Source organism: Physella acuta, unplaced genomic scaffold (assembly GCF_028476545.2).
Source record: "Physella acuta isolate Inbredline_101_S28 unplaced genomic scaffold, ASM2847654v3 ptg000267l, whole genome shotgun sequence".
Taxonomy (NCBI): domain Eukaryota; kingdom Metazoa; phylum Mollusca; class Gastropoda; family Physidae; genus Physella; species Physella acuta.
Genome location: NW_026731786.1, coordinates 307,044 through 328,668, shown reverse-complemented (window position 1 = coordinate 328,668; position 21,625 = coordinate 307,044). Strand labels below are relative to the sequence as shown.

General features: G+C 37.7%; 1 protein-coding gene across 3 annotated transcripts in view; it reads left to right on the top strand.

The window, feature by feature from the left end:
* Nucleotides 1-21,625, top strand: part of LOC131939203 (relaxin receptor 1) — a 138,414-nt gene that overhangs the window by 84,101 nt on the left and 32,688 nt on the right. For 2 of the 3 annotated variants that reach the window (XM_059297394.1, XM_059297393.1), the window contains exons 1-3: nt 1,099-1,243; nt 7,036-7,194; nt 17,600-17,686. In XM_059297394.1, the coding sequence (XP_059153377.1) occupies nt 1,153-1,243; nt 7,036-7,194; nt 17,600-17,686 (337 nt within the window). In that variant the 5' untranslated portion in view covers nt 1,099-1,152. Of the gene's footprint in view, nt 1-1,098; nt 1,244-7,035; nt 7,195-17,599; nt 17,687-21,625 lie in introns of those variants that run through there. The other variant, XM_059297395.1, reaches the window with a different exon arrangement.

Below are 21,625 nucleotides of genomic sequence, written 5' to 3'. Positions count from 1 at the left end.
ACTCAGAGCCCTCTATTACAGCTTCACTCAGAGCCCTCTATTACAGCTTCACTAGGAGCCCTCTATTACAGCTTCACTAGGAGCCCTCTATTACAGCTTCACTCAGAGCCCTCTATTACAGATTCACTCAGAGCCCTCTATTACAGCTTCACTCAGAGCCCTCTATTACAGCTTCACTCAGAGCCCTCTATTACATATTCACTCAGAGCCCTCTATTACAGATTCACTCAGAGCCCTCTATTACAGATTCACTTAGAGCCCTGTATTACAGCTTCACTCAGAGCCCTCTATTACAGCTTCACTCAGAGCCCTCTATTACAGCTTCACTAGGAGCCCTCTATTACAGCTTCACTCAGAGCCCTCTATTACAGCTTCACTTAGAGCCCTCTATTACAGATTCACTCAGAGCCCTCTATTACAGCTTCACTCAGAGCCCTCTATTACAGATTCACTCAGAGCCCTCTATTACAGCTTCACTTAGAGCCCTCTATTACAGCTTCAATCAGAGCCCTCTATTACAAACTCACTCAGAGCCCTCTATTACAGCATCACTCAGAGCCCTCTATTACAGCTTCACACAGAGCCTACCTTTGAAAATCTTACAAGTTGTTTTTACAGTGTGTGCAGAAACGTGGTTACAGCTTTTTTTAGAATTGAGTTCTAATTAGCCTTTACAAGAAGATCTTAATGGTTTTAGAACATTTTAGAGAGTAGATCTATTTGTAAGAAAAAATTGGTTTAGAGAGTTTTGCACCAAGAAGAAGGCGGGTGCACAACTGGCTTGCCACATTGGAGTGTCATCAGCCAAGTTTCCCTGGCCAATCTTATCGATCATTCAGTGCGGTCCTAGACTTGTATACGGAGAACCAGATTTTTGTGTGCTTAGATACTGGCCTAACCTTTATGTAATAGGTCTAGTATACGCAGATAATATTTAATGACAATTGTTTGTGTTTTTGCATACACAAACAGTAGTAATTCGTCTGCTTTTGTGCTTATGTGTAGTATTATCCATAAACTTAGTCGCTGGTAGTGTCAAAAGTTGGATTAAATGCATCAGACAAACCAGTTTATAAACTTTGAACTTGTACGCGGACGTGCATGAGAGACTGTTAATTTCCTGCTAACAAATGAAGTAAGGGACCAACCACGATGGATTATTTTCTGTTTTGTTACCTGATATTGTTGGTTCATAATGTTAGTCCAGTTATCATCAACAAGCCTAGGGCTGAAACCACAACAGGTAATCTTTTTTTTAAATCTACGAGCTACTGTCCTCTCTCAGTCTAAATATACATAGCTGATTGTTTTAATATTTCTAGAACTATGCCTTAGAGGATAATGTTTTAATTGCCTGCACATTTATCAATAATGTTTTAAAACTTTGCATTAGAGTGTAATGTTTTAATTGCCTACAAATGTATCAATAATGTTTTAAAACTTTGCATTAGAGGATAATGCTTTAATTACCTGCAAATTTATCTTTAATTCTATAACTTTCTTTAAAGTAAATATTTTCAACATTTGGTGTTCTTTATGCTAATTTTATACCTTATACTTAAACACCCTGCATACCTAATTAACATTGTTAAAAAATATATATTTACTTCTCATAACGAACATGTTAATACAAAAGCTAATTATCCAATTTAATGACATTAAAATAATCGGAACGATTTTAAACACCGATACCCTTGCTAATGGCCAAAGTTAAATTGAATTATTTTAATATAAATTACGTTATTTAATATTGAGGGGATCCCTTCCAACACTAAAATTAATTTCCGAATAAATGAATTTGCCCTGAAATAAATGTGCGCATAAATTGAATAAAATTCTAAACTAATATCTCAGTAAATAAAATTAGATTCTAAATTGATGTCCAAATAGATGTAATTGTTTTAAATTATTCCTAAAAATAATTACATTATGTTCTAGAATAATATCACGGTAAACACAATTATGTTCCATAAAAAATGTAGACGTTAACTTTAAATCGCTTCTAAAACCTCGTGAAACGAATTAAATTCTTACGTCTGTCCCAAACGTTTTCACCTCCCCCCCCCCCCCCTTCCCCCATAATTAACGTAAACACGCACAACATATACCCTTAACATACATATGATGGAATCTGTCAAAAGAAAAAAAATTTGTAGTTATTTATAGGCTTGCCTTGCTGCTGTTTCAATCGCCATCATTAACATCATGTCTACCATACTCATAATGAACTCTACTTCCCCGTCATTACCATCATGTCTACAAATTACAGCAGGAACTCTACTTCCCCCTTCCCCATCATTACCATCACGTCTACCATACCCATCATGAACTCTACTTTTCCTTCAATACCATATTGTCTATCAAATACTAAGGGAACTCCTAACTTACTTTCTCTAAAATGGAAAAAATTTGTTTCCACCAAGTGACGACTAAAAAAAACTTGAGTGTTGTGAGACAGTGACTCAAGCTCTGTTCCTTGTGGTGTCTGTTCCTTGTGGTGTCTGTTCCTTGTGGTGTCTGTTCCTTGTGGTGTCTGTTCTTTGTGGTGTCTGTTCCTTGTGGTGTCTGTTCCTTGTGGTGTCTGTTCCTTGTGGTGTCTGTTCATTGTGGTGTCTGTTCCTTATGGTGTCTGTTCCTCGTTGCCCTATGTTCAAAGTACTTTCTCGTTCTCGGAAAAAGTTGTCCGGGCTGTATTGTCCTAGCGCACATTGTGTCTATACGTTTTTCTGTTAGCAAGTCTTTCTGATAGCAAAGCTTGCTGATAGCAAGTCTTTTTGTTAGCGTCTTTCTATTTGTAGGTCTTTTTGACAGCAAATCTTTCTGATAGCACGTCTTTCTTTTAGCAAGTCTTTCTGTTAGCAAGTCTTTCTGTTAGCAAGTCTTTCTGTTAGCAAGTCTTTTTTGTAATCGTTCTAATAGCAAGTCTCTCCAGCATTCAGAGACTTTATCTAAGCTCGGGTTCGCCATTTGGAGCTTCCTCTCCTAAAAGGAAACTGTTTCTTTGAGAACAAGCCGTCTAAATTGGACGATCATTTACCCAGTTTCTGTCTACAGAATAGAGCAGAGCCTAAAATAGCATCCACCGCTAGAGACAGCGCATAATTTTGTCTGGTCTTACAGGGGACATGGAAACTTTGTGCGATGTGATCTAATTCACATCAATGATCAGTGGATGGTAGATCAAATCAGATCAGTGCCATCATTTTAAGTCTCATCAATAACACTTAATTCAAGTCCGATCAATGACATTTAATTCAAGTCACATCGTTGACATTTAATTGTCACGGAAGTGACATTTAATTTAAATGACATCAATGGCATTTAATTCAAATGACATCAATGACACTTGTACGAGTCGCAGCATGATTCTTATTTTATTTAGCATTTTTAACATTTCGACTACCACGAGCTTTTTTACTTTCTCGTATATACGAAGTATAGAGAAAGTATTGTAATCGTGCAAATAAAAAATCGAGATTTTTAGAAATCTCGACGTTTTACACCTCACTGATACGGAAAAACATAATTTTGCAATCTTGTCCGTATGTCTCTGTGTCTGTCTGTCTGTCTGTGTGTCCGTGTGTAAACACGATTACTTGAGTACCGTTACAGCTTGGTTGATGAAATTTCCTATATAAGTATTTTATAAAAATCGTAGATCCCTATCAACGTTTGAGCGATTTCCGATAACCGGAAGTGGTACTTTTCCTACTTTGAATTTTTCAAAAGCCTATAACTTGAGTACTATTTTAGATAGATAAATGAAATTTCACATGTAAGTAAAATATCTAATTCTCTACCTTCTTTCAAATTTTGAGTAATTTCCGTTGACCGGAAGTACTATTTTTCGCTATTTCAGATTTCTCAAAAAACGCATGTAAATTTATAGAGTACTAATAATATTGCGCACTATTATGCACATTTTGTTTTGGCGTTCGCTTGGTGCGCAATTCTTTTTTCTATGAGATTCTATTCTATTTTTAAAAGTTTAAGTAATTAAAAATCATGTCTACATTCCAAGTTATATAAGAATATTCGAGAAAGTTTAGGGGAGATCACTCCCGGTTTATTTTCCTATTAGACAAGTTAAAGTAAAGTTAATTTTGGAACCCACCCGAAGGAACATGGGAAAAGTGAAGTAGAGTTCACCTCTTTCTGTGACAGATTATAACTAGAGTTGTGTTTAGCACTATGCCCAGCCGTTTTACTTTCCTACCGTCAGTTAGGTGCCCATCAGAGCGGAGCGGACTCGTGGACGTTGTAAAGAATTGAACAAGCAACTTGAGACTATCGGATTAGCTGTCGTACCGCACCGTACCACTATTATAAGAATACATGTTCAATATGCTACATTGTACACACTATGAGTATTTTTTAAATATACTGCATTATAAGTTGAATATACTTCAGTGTACACAATATTATTACACGTTGATACAGTACATTGTACACAATTTGAGTACATGTTGAATATACAACAGTGTACACATTGGTACAAAAAATAAGCCAAGACACCGATTTACCCTGTGATTTATAAACCACTACACATTTTAATCTGTCCCTAAAAGACTTACACGACTCAAAGGTTAAAAAATAAACAAAAAACTCATTCCGTCATTAAACTCTATAACATATTCTCACAAAAATATTCGGTAGTTTTAGCAATACAAATCATTAGTTTTCGTTTTCTTCCCACAAGTCTAATAAAACTCTACTTCCGTCAAAACACCCCTAGCCATATAGGCCTATCACCTATATTACCAATCTGCAACTACAACAATAACCTCCCCCCCCACTCACATCCGCCCCCCCCCCCCCCCCCCCCCCAGGCCCATACTATCCACATTTGCAATCTGTCAGTGCATTTCCGCCCTCACGCTATCCTATTCAACAAAATCCCAATCTGGCTTGCAAAGAGCCTCATCCAAACGGTGATGGTTTCGGGATTGAATTCATCTGTTTGTAATGAAGAGCCGTATTGTCGCCTTCGGGTTTCTGTTCCATTCAATTTGTCATTCTACAGCCTTTGTGTCCTCGCTATATCTCTCTACTGTTCTATTCAGACTTGTCATTCTGCAACCTTTGTGTCCTCGGCATATCTCTCTGCCGTTCTTATAAGAAATATAATAAATGATTATACCTATACTCCTGCGTAGGCTCTAATCCCACTCATTAAAAGTGGCCCTACAAAAGGTTTAAGTCGAATATATATATATATATATATATATATATATATATATATATATATATATATATATATATATATATATATATATATATATATATGTTATATACATATATAAGAAATATAATAAATAATTATACCTATACTCCTGCGTAGGCTCTAATCCCACTCATTAAATGTGGCCCTACAAAAGGTTTAAGTCGAATCCCACAAACTACAAACGGATGTGTGAGGTCTATAAACATTTTCATAACAACCAAAACCCCATCTCCCAGAGCTTGACTTAATGAAGGGCACCTGCCCTTAAAGCCCTTATAGAGTTACCCCCATACCGTTAGTTACTATGACAACAACGAAACACTGGCTTAGCTGTGTCGTGATACAATTATCACGTGATACCCGCCTACATGTCTCAGCTTTATCTGAGGACGTCAAGGTCTAGGGATACTGGTTTGATGGTGTAGCTCATCAATGCTGATGTCTGTTTTACGAGAGAATCGATCCACGGGTCTATGCCGTCAACGTGGATGTCTTTTTTTACACGAGAATCGATCCACGGGTTTTACGATACTTTGTCAATTGCCCGGATAGAACACCTGGCTTTAGAAACAGTAAACACACGCAAGTCTAGGGTAGCTTCAACGCCTCAAATAGAAACAGATATTTGAAAACATTGGCCATGTCAACACATGATATTTTTCCAGTGGTTTGATACGTATTGATGACATTGGAAATAAAAGCCGCAACACGAAAAAACGCTTTAACCAGCTCTAGAGAAGAGGTTGAGCTTTCGAAAAAAAAGTCAAAAATCTAAATCTCTTTTAACAAGCACGTTAGGGAGAGCTTGTTGTATGTTAAGGATGGGAGCCGGAAAATCCTGATTACAACAACCCCCCCCCCTCTGCAACCTCCCACAGTAAAGTGGGCTGCGTGTTTTGCCGGGCTTGCAGAAGATCAAACTCCCCGGCTGAAATTTAGCGCTTGATTGGATACAAGCTAGATCATCCTCACAGCGAAAATAAAAATAAATTATAGGGCTCAGCTCAGAAACAGATGATGAATGTCGAACCTTCCATTGACGTTCTCTTGAATCATACACATGAGCGACATTAAGGTTGCACAATTGCCAACAAAAACTTTTTCCAGCAATTCAAATGTTTTTTTTTCGCCCATGATGCACATTTGGTATCCTGTAAGCTATAAGTTTACACTTTCTATTTATATTGCTTTGTTTTATTTTGATTTTGTACATTTCAGCATCCACCGCGGTCAAGTCAATGATCCCCCAATCTATTGAAATATCAGATTGATCCTGTCTGTTTCCTCTACTTGTCACTACCCCCCCCCCACTGTATTAAAATGTTTGAATAGTCTTGTATGTTTCCCCAACATCCAGTGTCCCTCTACCCCCCTCCCCCACCCCCCTTGTATTGAAATGTCTAAATGATCATGTTTTTTCCTCTACTTCCAGTGCCCCCCTACCATTTATTGAAATGTCTGAAGGATCCTGTATGTTTTCTCTACTTGCAGTGCTCCTCTCTCCCCACCCCCTCCCCCCACCCTCCATGAATTGAAATGTCTAAATGATTCTGTATGTTTCCTCTACTTGCAGTGCCCCTCTCCCCCACCCCCCACCCCCACGTCCCCCCTCCCCCTATGTAATGAAATGTCTAAATGATCCTGTATGTTTCCTCTACTTGCAGTGTCCCTCTCCTCCAAGACCGTCATCCCCCCCCCCCCCCCATGTAATGAAATGTCTAAATGATCCTGTATGATTCCTCTACTTGCAGTGTCCCTCCCCCCATGTAATGAAATGTCTAAATGATCCTGTATGTTTCCTCTACTTGCAGTGTCCCTCTCCTCCAAGACCGTCATCCCGTCCCACGTGTTCAGAACGAGGTGCCCTAACGAGACGTTCCCCTGTAGCTCTGACGGCATCTGTATCAACACGTCACTCATGTGTGACCGCATCCCCCACTGTAAGGATGGCTCAGACGAGGGCAGCCTGTGTAAGTACACCTGTATCACGTGATCTAGGCTTTCGTCACAATACAAAAGTTTACGTTTTTATAACTTGTCAACACTGTCACTACAACATTGATGTTTTTCATTCTTCAACACTGTCACTACAACATTGATGTTTTCTTCAACACTGTCACTACAACACTGATCTTTACTTACTACTACATTCTCCTTACAGCCTTTGATTTTTCTCCTCCAAACATTAAGACTCCGCTTTGTCTGAAGATGCGATCGACCAGCGTTTGACATTTGGCAACTCGTTTCATTATTCATACTTTAACATAACTAATTATTCTGAACATAAACATATGTATTTAGTTCACTAATTAGCCGTGTAACTATCTTTGCTATGATATTTACAACTTGTCTTCCCGGCTAGTTCCACAGTATGCTGCATATTTATTGTTTACATCCAGTGTGAGTTGAAGTCTAATCTGCCAGTGTAGTTTCACTCGTTTTAATGCATTAATTTTTAGTAATTAGTGTAGTTCTCCATCTGTGTGGTTTCTGTTTAATGGGATATGTCTGTTTTTTGTATGTCTGTGTGTTTTATGTTATAATGTGATATGTCTGTGTGTTTTTATGTTTTAATGTGATTTGTTCGTTTGTTTGTTTGTTTGTTGTTTAACTAAATGTGTTTATCTGCTTGCTTCTGAGCGTTTATCTGTTGTTTAAGTATCTTGTATCTATGTGTGTGTTGTTAAGTTTATGCTGTTTTAGTATGGCTTGTAACTTTAATTCCAGACAATGTTTACGTTAATTACAATCTAAAAATAGCTCCATTACTCACCTGTAGCCGAACCATAAGAAAGTGAATGCGCTAGACCAGCTGAATGCTAATTATGACATTCCACCGAATTAAAACTGCTCTACGGAAACCTGGTGAGGCTCGAGAGATCCGATTCAGATGTAGTATGTGTTCTCATTTTTTCTCTTTATACAGGGTTGGGTTTTTTGAAATCGTGAACGTTTTTTATATGATCAAATCGCGTCAATAGTAAAATGGATGGCTATTTATATGGAACTCGTTTTGAGATATCAGTGGTTAAGGTGTAGAGCGCACGCCTGTCGGACCGAAAGTTTAAAGGTCGTTAGTCCATTACGGCCACGGCTCCTTGAGCCCACACAACACTTATGGATAACTGTATTAAGTCAGGGGGAGTTAATGCAACTGGTTATCCCGCATGATTCCTTCATGTGCTGGCTTATCTTCACAACAAAAATAAACATTTTTGTTCTTGCTCTCTAAAATAAGCATCAACATTAGATATACTTCATGATCGGTATTTTAAGATGCTTTAAATTGGGTTTTTTTCCTAATGGAGTAGTTCGTCAACCATGTAGAAAAACGTCGTTAATAAAATTAATTTGTTTACCTGAGGTGGCACTATTTTTAGAATAAAGTAATTACAACAGAAACTAATTAGTAAGCTTGCGGGTCTAATGGATAATAAATGTAGTTTAATAATTTTGTATAATTAAATTTTTAAATGTGATTCAACGTACACAAAACATTAAATCAATTAATTACATTGAAATAGTTTGTTAAATGAGGAATCTAAATGATATTTTTTTCAAGTTAATGCGCAGCGACATAAAAAATCCTGATTGTAACATATTTTAATTCTTACATCTACCTGTTAATTAAAGTGTTGCGCCGTCGCTTATGTTGACATATTTATAACCAAGTACAACAACTCCTGTCAGCGGACAGGTATAAAAAGAAGAAAGAAACGTTTGTTTAAATATGAAGAATTTTTTTTCCCTTTACTTGCAATTCTTCTTGGCTTATTTCCCTTTATTTACACATTTCTTAATGTGCAATATATTATTGTATATAACCACATCTATAACTGTGCAGTATCTAGAAAACATTATTTACGTATGAAAAATTATACACAGTAAAAGCAATGTAGAAAACCAAGTTTTGGTCAAAACAAAAATCGAATAAAATAATATAATGTATTCGCACGTATAAACACTATAAAAATTAAAACAGAGTAGTTTCCCCTGATGTATCAAGTTACGTGAAAGTTGAATGAAGCCAAATATTTATTAAAACTGGGAAATTCCATTCACAAAGCTTCTTATCCATTTAAGCAACACAAGTTTTAATCTGTAGGCTTAACTTCAACCCACTAGATGTGAACTGGTTTAACGCTGGTTATAACATAAGGTCAACCGAAAATAAATTTATCGATATAATCTCATCAAGTTTCTAACAAACACGCTCACTGTCCGTTCGTGCACTTTGTCTTGCGCGTGTGCTTTTGTGTGTGAGTACCCTCTGCAACAACGTGACGAGTGTTTTGGGGTTATTAGCATGGTGTCTACGATAGGCCAAACACATACAGTGTGTTTGTCAGACTAAACACATACAGTGTCTACGTGAGGCTAAACACATAAAGTGTGTATGTCAGACTAAACACACAGTGTGGATGTCAGACTAAACACATACAGTGTCTACGTGCGGCTAAACACATAGTGTTTACAAGAGGGTAAACACATACAGTGTGTATGTCAGACTAAACACATGCAGTGTCTATGTCAGACTAAACACATACAGTGTCTACGTGCGGCTAAACACATACAGTGTGTATGTCAGACTAAACACATGCAGTGTCTATGTCAGACTAAACACATACAGTGTCTACGTGCGGCTAAACACATAGTGTTTACAAGAGGGTAAACACATACAGTGTGTATGTCAGACTAAACACATACAGTGTGTATGTCAGACTAAACACATGCAGTGTCTACGTGAGGCTAAACACATACAGTGTACGTGAGACTTAACACATACAGTGTCTACGTGAGACTAAACACATACAGTGTCTACGTGAGACTAAACACATACAGTGTCTACGTGAGGCTAAACACATACAGTGTACGTGAGACTAAACACATACAGTGTACGTGAGACTAAACACATACAGTGTCTACGTGAGACTAAACACATACAGTGTGTATGTCAGACTAAGCACATACAGTGTGTATGTCAGACTAAACACATACTGTGTGTATGTCAGAATAAACACATACAGTGTCTATATCATACTAGCCACATACAGTGTGTATGTCAGGCTAAACACATGCAGTGTCTAATGACCCATGGCACCTTCTAACAGAAACATATGGCTGGCATAATTCGTGCTTGTCTGGTTTCCGTGTCTAGTCACGATTTTCATTAGATTTACCGTGGTCATTAACAGTCTGCGAATAGCTGCAGGAACTGTACCGTCTTTCTGGGCTGGGTGCTGGTTTCTTTGGCTTAAAATAGCTGCAAACTCAGCTGCTTACTTAAGGACTGGGTACTAGATTTTATGGCTTATAATAGCTGCAGACTTTGCATCGTTCTTTAGGGCTGGGTACTAGATTTTATGGCTTAAAATAGCTGTAAGTGAACCTAAAACATCACAGTCGGGAGGATGAAATTATTTCAGGTACAAAGCTCGAAAACTTTAAACCAGACTTATGAAAACGAAGTTGTTGCGTCATTGAATTATAATTTTAAGAACAACCGGTTATTAAAAGTAAATTGGGTGGTAGCCAATTAGCATCAATCACTGGCGGGGGAATCCCCACTTGAACGCCGGTCTTAATTAAACGAGATTTGAGATCATTTAGTGCACCTTTAGTCAGATAAGTATTGACACAATTTTAGTGTCTGATACAGATATTAATTTTACTCAATTTTACTTGAAATCTAGGGATTAGTTTGCAAATTTACGTTCATTTTATTTTCTGATTTTAAAATTTCCCCGTGTTGTTTTTATATAGTTATTCAACAAGAAAATATTACAGTTATGTATTGTAAACAAGTTCTATTATTTCTTTCACCTTTTTGCTCGAGTTAAAAAAAAAGAAGACAAAGATGACAAGATAATACGGCCTCTGAAGCCCAGAAAGGTCTCAAGACAAGGGGTTTTCATGTGGACAAAATGTTTTGATCAATCGCTCAGTCCAGCAAATTACCTGTGTGCACTCGCCATCTACTTCCGGTTTCACAAGGCTGTCACTCGACCGTAAACCATTCCACTCCACATCATTACACTTATAACAGGCAGCCGTATAACAAACAGCCGTATAACAAGCAGCCGTATATTATTTTTACTTTCTCGTATATACGAAGTATAGAGAAAGTCTTGTAATCGTGCAAAAAAAAATCGAGATTTTTGCAAATCTTGACGTTTTACATCTCACTGATACGGAAAAACATAATTTTGCAATCTTGTCCGTATGTCTGTGTGTCTGTGTGTGTGTGTGTGTGTGTGTGTGTGTGTGTGTCCGTGTGTAAACACGATAACTTGAGTATCGTTACAGCTAGGTTGATGAAATTTCATATACAAGTATTTTATCAAAATCGTAGATCCGTATCAACTTTTGAGCGATTTCGGATAACCGGAAGTGGTACTTTTTCTACTTTGAATTTTTCAAAAGCCTATAACTTGAGTACTATTTCAGATAGATAGATGAAATTTGATATGTAAGTAAAAGATCTAATTCTCTACCTTCTGTCAAATTTTGAGAATTTTTCGTTGACCGGAAGTACTTATTTACGCTAATTCCGATTTCTCAAAAACTAATGTAAATTTTAAAAGTACTAATAATATTGCGCACTATTATGCGCTTTTTTATTCGCGTTCACTTGGTGTGCAATTAATTTGTCTACGAGATTTTATTCTATTTTTAAAACTTTAAGTATTTAAAATGGATTAAAAATCATGTCTATAGCCCGAGTTCCCATCCCCTGTTATTTTATATAAGAATATTCGAGAAAGTTTAGGGGAGATCACTCCCGGTTTATTTAAATAAAGGTTGTCAAAAAAGAAAAGAAATTTCGCTGTCTGAAATAGGCCATCTTCCAATAACTTTGGACTACAGTTGCAATATTAATAATAATTTCAACTCCATATCATTAGACGTCTAACTAGCAGCTGTATATACATACATACATATATATATATATATATATATATATATATATATATATATATATATATATATATATATATATAAGTTGTCAAAAATAGAGATATGCTGTCCAAAATAGCTTTAATAACTTATGACTACAGTTACACTATTAATTATAATTTTGTTCTTATTATAAGAGACTTTCGACACAGCTATGAAGGTACTAAGTGTCACCATGAACAAATGAGTCATAATTTAGATCGGGCTGTGAGCATGCTGCGTGTCACGAATGAAGATACATGTTTTAGTCCGGGGTGCGATGGGGCTGTATGTTACCATTACTTGCCTTCTAAAGGTGTCTACAGAACCCCCCCCCCCCCCACCCGTGACAGAAACCCATATGTACCGGAAGTTGGTTGAATGTCCCTCCCCTCCTCTTCAAATCTCTCGCTACCACTTCCTCTCAATACCATCTCAGTCCGCAGGTCACCTGATTAGTGATGCGGCTATATGCAGATTCCGTTGACCCCTTGCTAGACTGGCCATACGACGTGAATGTAATGGGATGTCAGGTTCCTTTGTACCATGTCAGATTTACGGGTCAGATGATAGTCAATAGTCAGTTGAGTTACGTTACTGTAGGATAATCAATAGAACAGTATCAGAATATACTAACGATTCTGGAATATAGTAGACAATTCACAGAAGTATTTCAATATATATATATATATATATATATATATATATATATATAAATCTATAATAGGCCACGTTCGCACTTCTCTCTCTCTCTCTCTCTCTCTGTCTGTCCGCAAAATATTTTCGCCGGACATCACATCAGAATCTACAGCGATATATCAAGAACTTTTTACGGACTTTTGTTGAAAATAATATGTTAGATGTTTTAAATGTATAACCACAATTTTATTTAAAGAAGAAAAATATAAAATAAAGGCGTATTCAACTGTAGAAAAACAATTTTATTTATGCAACAGGAAAAGCATTTATAGATGTGAAAAAGAACGCATAAAACTGTGACGTCACTAATGTTTATACATTAACTAATGACGTCATCTGCCGTGTTTAGAATAAAAAGAAATGAACTATTTCATTCAAATTTGATTTAGATCTACGTACACTATGAAATGTATACAATACAATTTTTTCGGCCTAAGCTCATAAAATTTATTTTATTTATTTGGATTCTAGATCTAGATATTCTAGATTCGCAATAACTAGACGTAGACGCTAAGATCTAGATTTAGATTTAGACTCTAACTACTCTAAAATCTATTCCAAAAATAAATTTCTATATTAGGACAAAACTATTTCAAAACTTAATTTTATATAAAAACTTTGTTTGGAACTGGCTAATTTGGGATAAAAAAAAACTAATTTGAAAGAATAGGCATATTCGCGTAAGTTAAGATTTTAAAATACGTCTTTCATTCTCCGTGCCTCTGAGGTGCCTAAATAGCTGAGATGATAGTGTACTTAAATCACGCAGGTGGTACGGGTTCGAGACACACCAAGTCATACTTGGTTATTTATTTATTTTTTATTTTGCTCGGGCTAAACTTTAAAAAAAAATTCTATTAGGATTCTAGATCTAGGATATTTTAGATCATCTAGATCTAGAGATTCTAGATCATCTGGATCTAGAGATTCTAGATCTAGAGATTCTAGATCTAGATCTAGATGATCTAGATCTACGGAAAAACTAGACTTACACAGATGTAGACCCTACCTAGATCTAGAATCTATTCAAATAATACATTTCTATACTAAAGTATTTCAGGCCTTAATTACTTTATTGGAATCTTTGTTTATCTATGCAATTTGCAAATCTCTATAATATATAAAGCAAAGTTGTCGGGTGCCCGATAGGGCACTTCCCGGCGCCGCAGGCGCTTCAAATTTGGCAGGATCTTGCCTTAGTGCAACAGAACAGGGGGCCGGTGAGGGGGTCAAAACTGAACTCGACTGACCGGCGCCTTATATGAGCTATAAATCGAAAAAAATTGTCCACGTAGGAACCTCTTCATAACTCCTGAGGTCGTAGACCGACCCTCGGGCGAATTAATTAAGCATTCAAATTCTCAATGTTTTTGAAAGCCTAAGCGAAGCTGGGCAGCATGCCTAGTATATATATATATATATATATATATATATATGGCTAGCATACCATATATATATATATATATATATATATATATATATATATATATATATATATATATATATATATATATATATATAATATGTTGACTGGGTGAGTGTGTATGTGTATTCGTCTAAAATAATAATTTTAAAAAAATTCAATCTTATTAATGCTACTACGATCCATGATTCCTGTATGAGGGAATTAATCTCCATTTTGTCTGTAAACGAACACGAGTCTTAGTGTCTGTACTCTGGCGGATTTAGTGGATTTTAAACTACTCCTGATTTTAATCGATCTGGGGTCATCCATAAATGACGTCACGCTCTTTTTGACAATTTTTACCTCCCCCCTCCCCTCCGTCACACGTCGTCACAAAAAGCCAGACCCCCCCCCCCTTAAAATGACGTCACTTTTCAGCCTACAACCCCCCTCAAAATTGCAGTTGAATTTTTTTTTAACATCGATATTTCTCTAAAATCTTGTATTTTAATCAATTCCTATTACAATTTATTAAAACAGTATTCTAAAACGCGAAATAACGTCTACATTTCGTTTTCTAACATTGCTTTTTTATAATGCAAAAGTGTGACGTCGCACCATCTGACCCCCCCCCCCCCACCCTCCTCATCACACACAGTCACAAAATTACGGACCCCCCTCCCCCCTACGAGTGTGACGTCATTTATGGACGACCCCTCTATTCATATTTTAATCAGTATGTTAGACTTCTGATTTTAATGAATATATTGAAAGTCTTCATATTTTAATCAGTATGTTAGACCTCTGATTTTAATAAACATATAGAACGTCTTCATATTTTAATCAATGTGTCGGAGTTTTTATATTTCTATCAATCTGTTGAACGTCTTCAGATTAGAATCGATCTATATCCCACTACGTGTTAATTATTACGTCGTCTCTGATTTAGTAGCGGGTGTTGGCGCTTGAGGCGACATCTAGGGGAAGGAACATTCTGTAATTATCTCAAGACAGAGCGGAGCTTGATTGGTTTTTGGTCGGAATAGTTTGAATAACAGCTCTGATGGTAGTGGGGGGTATCTTAAATGTGTTACATTTAAATGATCTACTTATTGTTGTTTTGTTTTCGACCAAGTTCATGGTAAAATAAATAATACAAAAAAAACGCCTCAAGGACATGCAGGTAACGATTAGTAAAATACTATTAGAATTCAGAAATATTTTAACTGACTTTTTTTCTTTGTACTTTGGTTTTATTTTTGTTTTCATACATTAGCATTAAAAAAACACCACTGCAATTTGTTTCCTTGTTACTTGGTGGTCCACCTGGTCAAGTTGTCTTCAGCACTTGGTGGTCCACCTCGTCTTGTCTTCATCACTTGGTGGTCCATCTCGTCTTTTCTTCAGCACTTGGTGGTCCATCTCGTCTCGTCTTCATCACTTGGTGGTCCACCTGACCAAGTTGTCTTCAGCACTTGGTGGTCCACCTGACCAAGTTGTCTTCATCACTTGGTGGTCCATCTCGTCTTGTCTTCAGCACTTGCTGGTCTATCTCGTCTTGTCTTCATCACCTGGTGGTCCACCTGGTTAAGTTGTCTTCATCACTTGGTGGTCCATCTCGTCTTGTCTTCATCACTTCGTGGTCCATCTTGTCTTGTCTTCATCTCTTGGTGATCCACCTGGTCAAGTTGTCTTCAGCACTTGGTGGTCCATCTCGTCTTGTCTTCATCACTTGGTGGTCCATCTCGTCTTGTCTTCAGCACTTGGTGGTCCACCTGGTCAAGTTGTCTTCAGCACTTGGTGGTCCATATCGTCTTGTCTTCATCACTTGGTGGTCCATCTCGTCTTGTCTTCATCACTTGGTGGTCCACCTCGTAAGTTTTAATGACAGTTCAGTCAGCTGTGGACCGTGCACAAGGTTCACCTCACTGGCAGCCCCACCCACCCCCACCCAGACACAGCCCCACCCACCTTCACCCAACCAACCTCACCCAACCTCACCCAACCTCACCCAACCTCACCCAACCTCACCCAACCCCACCCACCCAACCTCACCAAACCTGGCCCAACCTCATTAATTTTCTTACCGTCACTGACCGTCTATCTCTACTTGTCTGGGTCAGTGATGAAATCTTCCCGTCTCCAGCCGTAGTGCAACCATTTCCTCTTTCTTCCCGTCTCCAGCCGTAGTGCAACCATTTCCTCTTTCTTACATAACAAATACTGCGGGCTCATGACCTCAGTCATAATGCTTCGAATGTTTTTCAACAAAGAACAAAAAATTGACAGAAAATCTATTCAAAAATATTTAGCCGTAGCTTATATCCATACTCATGTTGTAAACTGTTTTTACGTTGACTGTGTGACAGGACAAAATGAATTATCTCAGGACAAATGATCTCAGTACAAAAGTTTTTAGGATAAATGATCACAGGACAAAAGTTATCAGGACAAATGATCTCAGGTCAAATGATATCAGGACAAAATATATCAGGACAAAATATATCAGACAAAATATATCAGACAAAATACCCCTGACAGAATATATCAAGGACAAATAATGTCAGGAACAAATGACACCATGGACAAATGATTTCAGGACAAATGATCTCAGACATAATATCTTACAGCAACATTTGAATAGTGTTAAAAAAAATTTTTTTAAACATATTAAAATCGATTTGATTTGTCCATAGTATCATTTTTCCTGAGACCTCTTGTCCTGAAACATTTGTCCATGGTATCATTGTCCTGAGATCATTTGCCCTGAGATCATTTGTCCTGAGATCATTTGTCCTGATTTCATTTGTTCTGAGATTATTTGTCCTGAGATTATTTGTCATGGAACCTGTTATGTGTCGATTAACGAGTTTTACAGCTTTATCTTGAAGCCAACACACGTAGGTCCACTAAGTAAATTATAATCACACAAATATGTTAATGCTACTATTTCATTGAGTTATGTAAGCACAAGATCTTTGTATTGCATCAGAGAAATTAGTTTTCTTTACGTCGCCAGAATTATTAAATCAAGTTGATTATTCCTCGCCTACGCGCTTAATTAATTACCCTTATTATATTCATCAGTGCTAGTTGATCAACTCATTATAATATTTTCTACGGCGAGCTGACTAACTTGTCGATTTCTATGTTCTGTGATTATCTATCAATCTCTCTCTTGATATATGACTAACTTATAATCCACCTCTCTGTTGTGACTAACCTATCCTCAGTCTCTCTGTTGTGGCTAACTTATCCTCAATCTCTCGCTTGTGACTAACTTATCCTCAATCTCTCGCTTGTGACTAACTTATCCTTACTCTCTCTGTTGCCAGGTGACACATTGATGGCCGACTTGTACTCTGGATCTTTCAACAAGAGAGTCGAGATTACAGAGTTGCTGAAACACAAGGACAACTGCAGTAAGTTGATGTTTGTATTTCAATGGTAGTAAGTTGATGTTTGTAGGACAACTGCAGTAAGTTGATATTTGTAGGACAACTGCAGTAAGTTGATGTTTGTAGTGCATTGGTAGTAAGTTGATGTTTGTAGTACAATGATAGTAAGTTGATGTTTGTAGTGCAATAGTAGTAAGTTGATGTTTGTAGGACAACTGCAGTAAGTTGATGTTTGTAGAGCAATGGTAGTAAGTTGATGTTTGTAGGATAACTGCAGTAAGTTGATGTTTGTAGGACAACTGCAGTAAGTTGATGTTTGTAGGACAACTGCAGTAAGTTGATGTTTGTAGGACGACTGCAGTAAGTTTATGTTTGTAGGACGACTGCAGTAAGTTGATGTTTGTAGGACGACTGCAGTAAGTTGATGTTTGTAGGACAATTGTAGTAAGTTGATGTTTGTAGGACGACTGCAGTAAGTTGATGTTTGTAGGACAACTGTAGTAAGTTGATGTTTGTAGGACAATTGTTGTAAGTTGATGTTTGTACGACAACTGTAGTAAGTTGATGTTTGTAGGACGACTGCAGTAAGTTAATGTTTGTAGAGCAATGGTAGTAAGTTGATGTTTGTAGGACAACTGCAGTAAGTTGATGTTTGTAGAGCAATAGTAGTAAGTTGATGTTTGTAAGATAACTGCAGTAAGTTGATGTTTGTAGAACAACTGCAGTAAATAGATGTTTGTAGGACAACTGTAGTAAGTTGATGTTTAAAACATTGTTTTTTTTTAATTTGAACAACTGTAATACAGTTAACATGTATTACAATACTGGTTTCGTACAAAGCACGTCTGTTTAAAATTTGGTTGTAAAGACACACGCTGGTTCATCCGCAAGCTCACATTTATTTGCCGTTCAGCATACATGTTACGTGTAAAAAGCACAAGTATAGTCGTAAAGCAAGACAAGTATAGTCGTAAAGCAAGACAAGTATAGTCGTAAAGCAAGACAAGTATAGTCGTAAAGCAAGACAAGTATAGTCGTAAAGCAAGACAAGTATAGTCGTAAAGCAAGACAAGTATAGTCGTAAAGCAAGAAAAGTACAGTCGTAAAGCAAGCACCAGTAGGTGTAGTCGTAAAGCAAGACCAAGTATATTTGTAAGGCAAGCACAAGTATGTAAAACTCATACAATGACACTGTAAAGCAAGCACGAGCTTGTAAAGCACAAATAGTAACGTTTCGTTGTAAGCAATCGCACGTACGGTAGCACCGCTGACACAAAATCAAGTTTTAATTGTTTGTACTTAATGATCTTGCTGACGTGTACAGAGACACCGCCAATTTTTGGAGCCATAGAATTAACGAGGTTAGGGTTAATTGTGTTACTGGGGAATACAGACCCGTAATCGAAAACGTTATTAAATTCTGGGCCAGCAATGGTGGGATCCTATGACCGAAAAATAAATGTAATTGTTCAATTTTGTAGTTGAATTAAAAGAAATCCCCTTGTTTTGTTTACTTGATCTGTTTAAGGAAGAAAATTCTGTGTAATAGCTTTATTTTACTGCGTGGAATTTTAAGAATCCTAGGTTTAAACTTTAAAAAAATAAACTTTCTACTGCCCTGTGCTTCCAAGTTGTCCTATGGGACCTCGTAAATTAACTTTCACAAATTCCATTAACCCTTCCTTTTTCTTGTCTTAACCTTGTCTTAACTCGCCGCCAGGTACTACCACACCTTGACCTTGACCTACTTCACCTCGCCCTACTTAACCTTGATCTACCTAACTTTATCCCGTATAATTCTCTGCCCAATCTTTCACTTGTACTCATCCTAAACCTGTACACATAACCCACCAAGCCAACCCTAAACCTGTACACATAACCCACCAAGCCAACCCTTAACCTGTACACATATCCCACCAAACCAACCCTAAACCTGTACACATAACCCACCCAGCCAACCCTAAACCTGTACACATAACCCACCAAGCCAACCCTAAACCTGTACATAAAACCCACCAAACCAACCCTAAACCTGTACACATAACCCACCCAGCCAACCCTAAACCTGTACACATAACCCACCAAACCAACCCTAAACCTGTACACATAACCCACCAAGCCAACCCTAAACATGTACACATATCCCACCAAACCAACCCTAAACCTGTACACATAACCCACCAAACCAACCCTAAACCTGTACACATAACCCACCAAGCCAACCCTTAACCTGTACACATAACCCACCAAACCAACCCTAAACATGTACACATAAACCACCAATCAAACCCTAAACCTGTACATAAAACCCACCAAACCAACCCTAAACCTGTACACATAACCCACCAAACCAACCCTAAACATGTACACATAACCCACCAATCAAACCCTAAACCTGTACATAACCCACCAAGCCAACCCTAAACCTGTACACATAGCCCACCAAACCAACCCTAAACCTGTACACATAACCCACCAAACCAACCCTAAACCTGTACACATAACCCACCAAACCAACCCTAAACTTGTACACATAACCCACCAAGCCAACCCTAAACCTGTACACATAACCCACCAAACCAACCCTAAACCTGTACATAAAACCCACCAAACCAACCGACCATAATTCCGCACATTCCACTGCCTGTTACATCTAATTTCATTACGCCGTGGAAGAAATAATTAAAACATTTCCCAAGCCAATCTTTACAGATTTCAAAAATAATTTACAACACGCTTCTTACCGTGGGTATCGAGTCGACTTGGTAGTAGTCGATTACATATTATTCATGTATTCGTTGTTTACGTTGACCCTTTAGGGGATGCACTTTTATTTATTTAACTGCATTCGATTATTTTAACGCAGAAAAGCAGTGTCGATTTCCCCAGTGTCTGCAAGTATGATAGCACTTTAAGCACAAAAACTATAATCGCAATTTCAGTAGTCGGAGAAGAATAGAGATCGATGCTGGCACGAACAATCTGTAGATTTGCATTGTAGTTGTGACTGGTGTTGCTCTCCAGGGGATCAAGTCGAGATTTGTATCAGAGATTAGCTGCTCCATCTAATGTGAGATTTGTATCAGAGACTAGCTGCTCCATCTAATGTGAGATTTGTATCAGAGACTAGCTTCTCCATCTGATGTGAGATTTGTATCAGAGACTAGCTTCTCCATCTGATGTGAGATTTGTATCAGAGACTAGCTTCTCCGTCCAATGTATTATGCTGAACATGATACATTTACTTAGACCTCATTCCATGATATAGGTAAACAAGGACACTAGAAACTAGTGCCAGTTGGTTCATTTAACTATTACATATTGTGTAGCGTGATAAACCATTTAAAACATTCAAAGTTAATGTTTACCTTATTTGTAGCTTGACTTTACCCAAACCGAATTGGTATCACACTGCTGGGTGGCCTCAGGGACATCCTTTTTAGTCTAGTTGGGAATAGAAACCACGACCTTTGTGGTATCATTGGATTAGCTTCATTGGGAAAAGGATGGGGATTGAACTTACCGTACTATCATGTTATATGTAGTAATGGGGGTCAGAGAAATAGAGCCATCTTTACGAGACGGCCCAGACACAAATAGAGCCAACTTTACGAGAAGGCCCAGACACAAATAGAGCCAACTTTACGAGAAGGCCCAGACACAAATAGAGCCAACTTAACGAGAAGGCCCAGACACAAATAGAGCCAACTTTACGAGAAGGCCCAGACACAAATAGAGCCAACTTAACGAGAAGGCCCAGACACAAATAGAGCCAACTTTACGAGAAGGCCCAGACACAAATAGAGCCAACTTAACGAGAAGGCCCAGACACAAAAAGAGCCAACTTTAAGAAAAGGCCCAGACACAAATAGAGCCAACTTTACGAGAAGGCCCAGGCACAAATAGAGCCAACTTTACGAGAAGGCCCAGACACAAATAGAGCCAACTGTACAAGACGGCCCA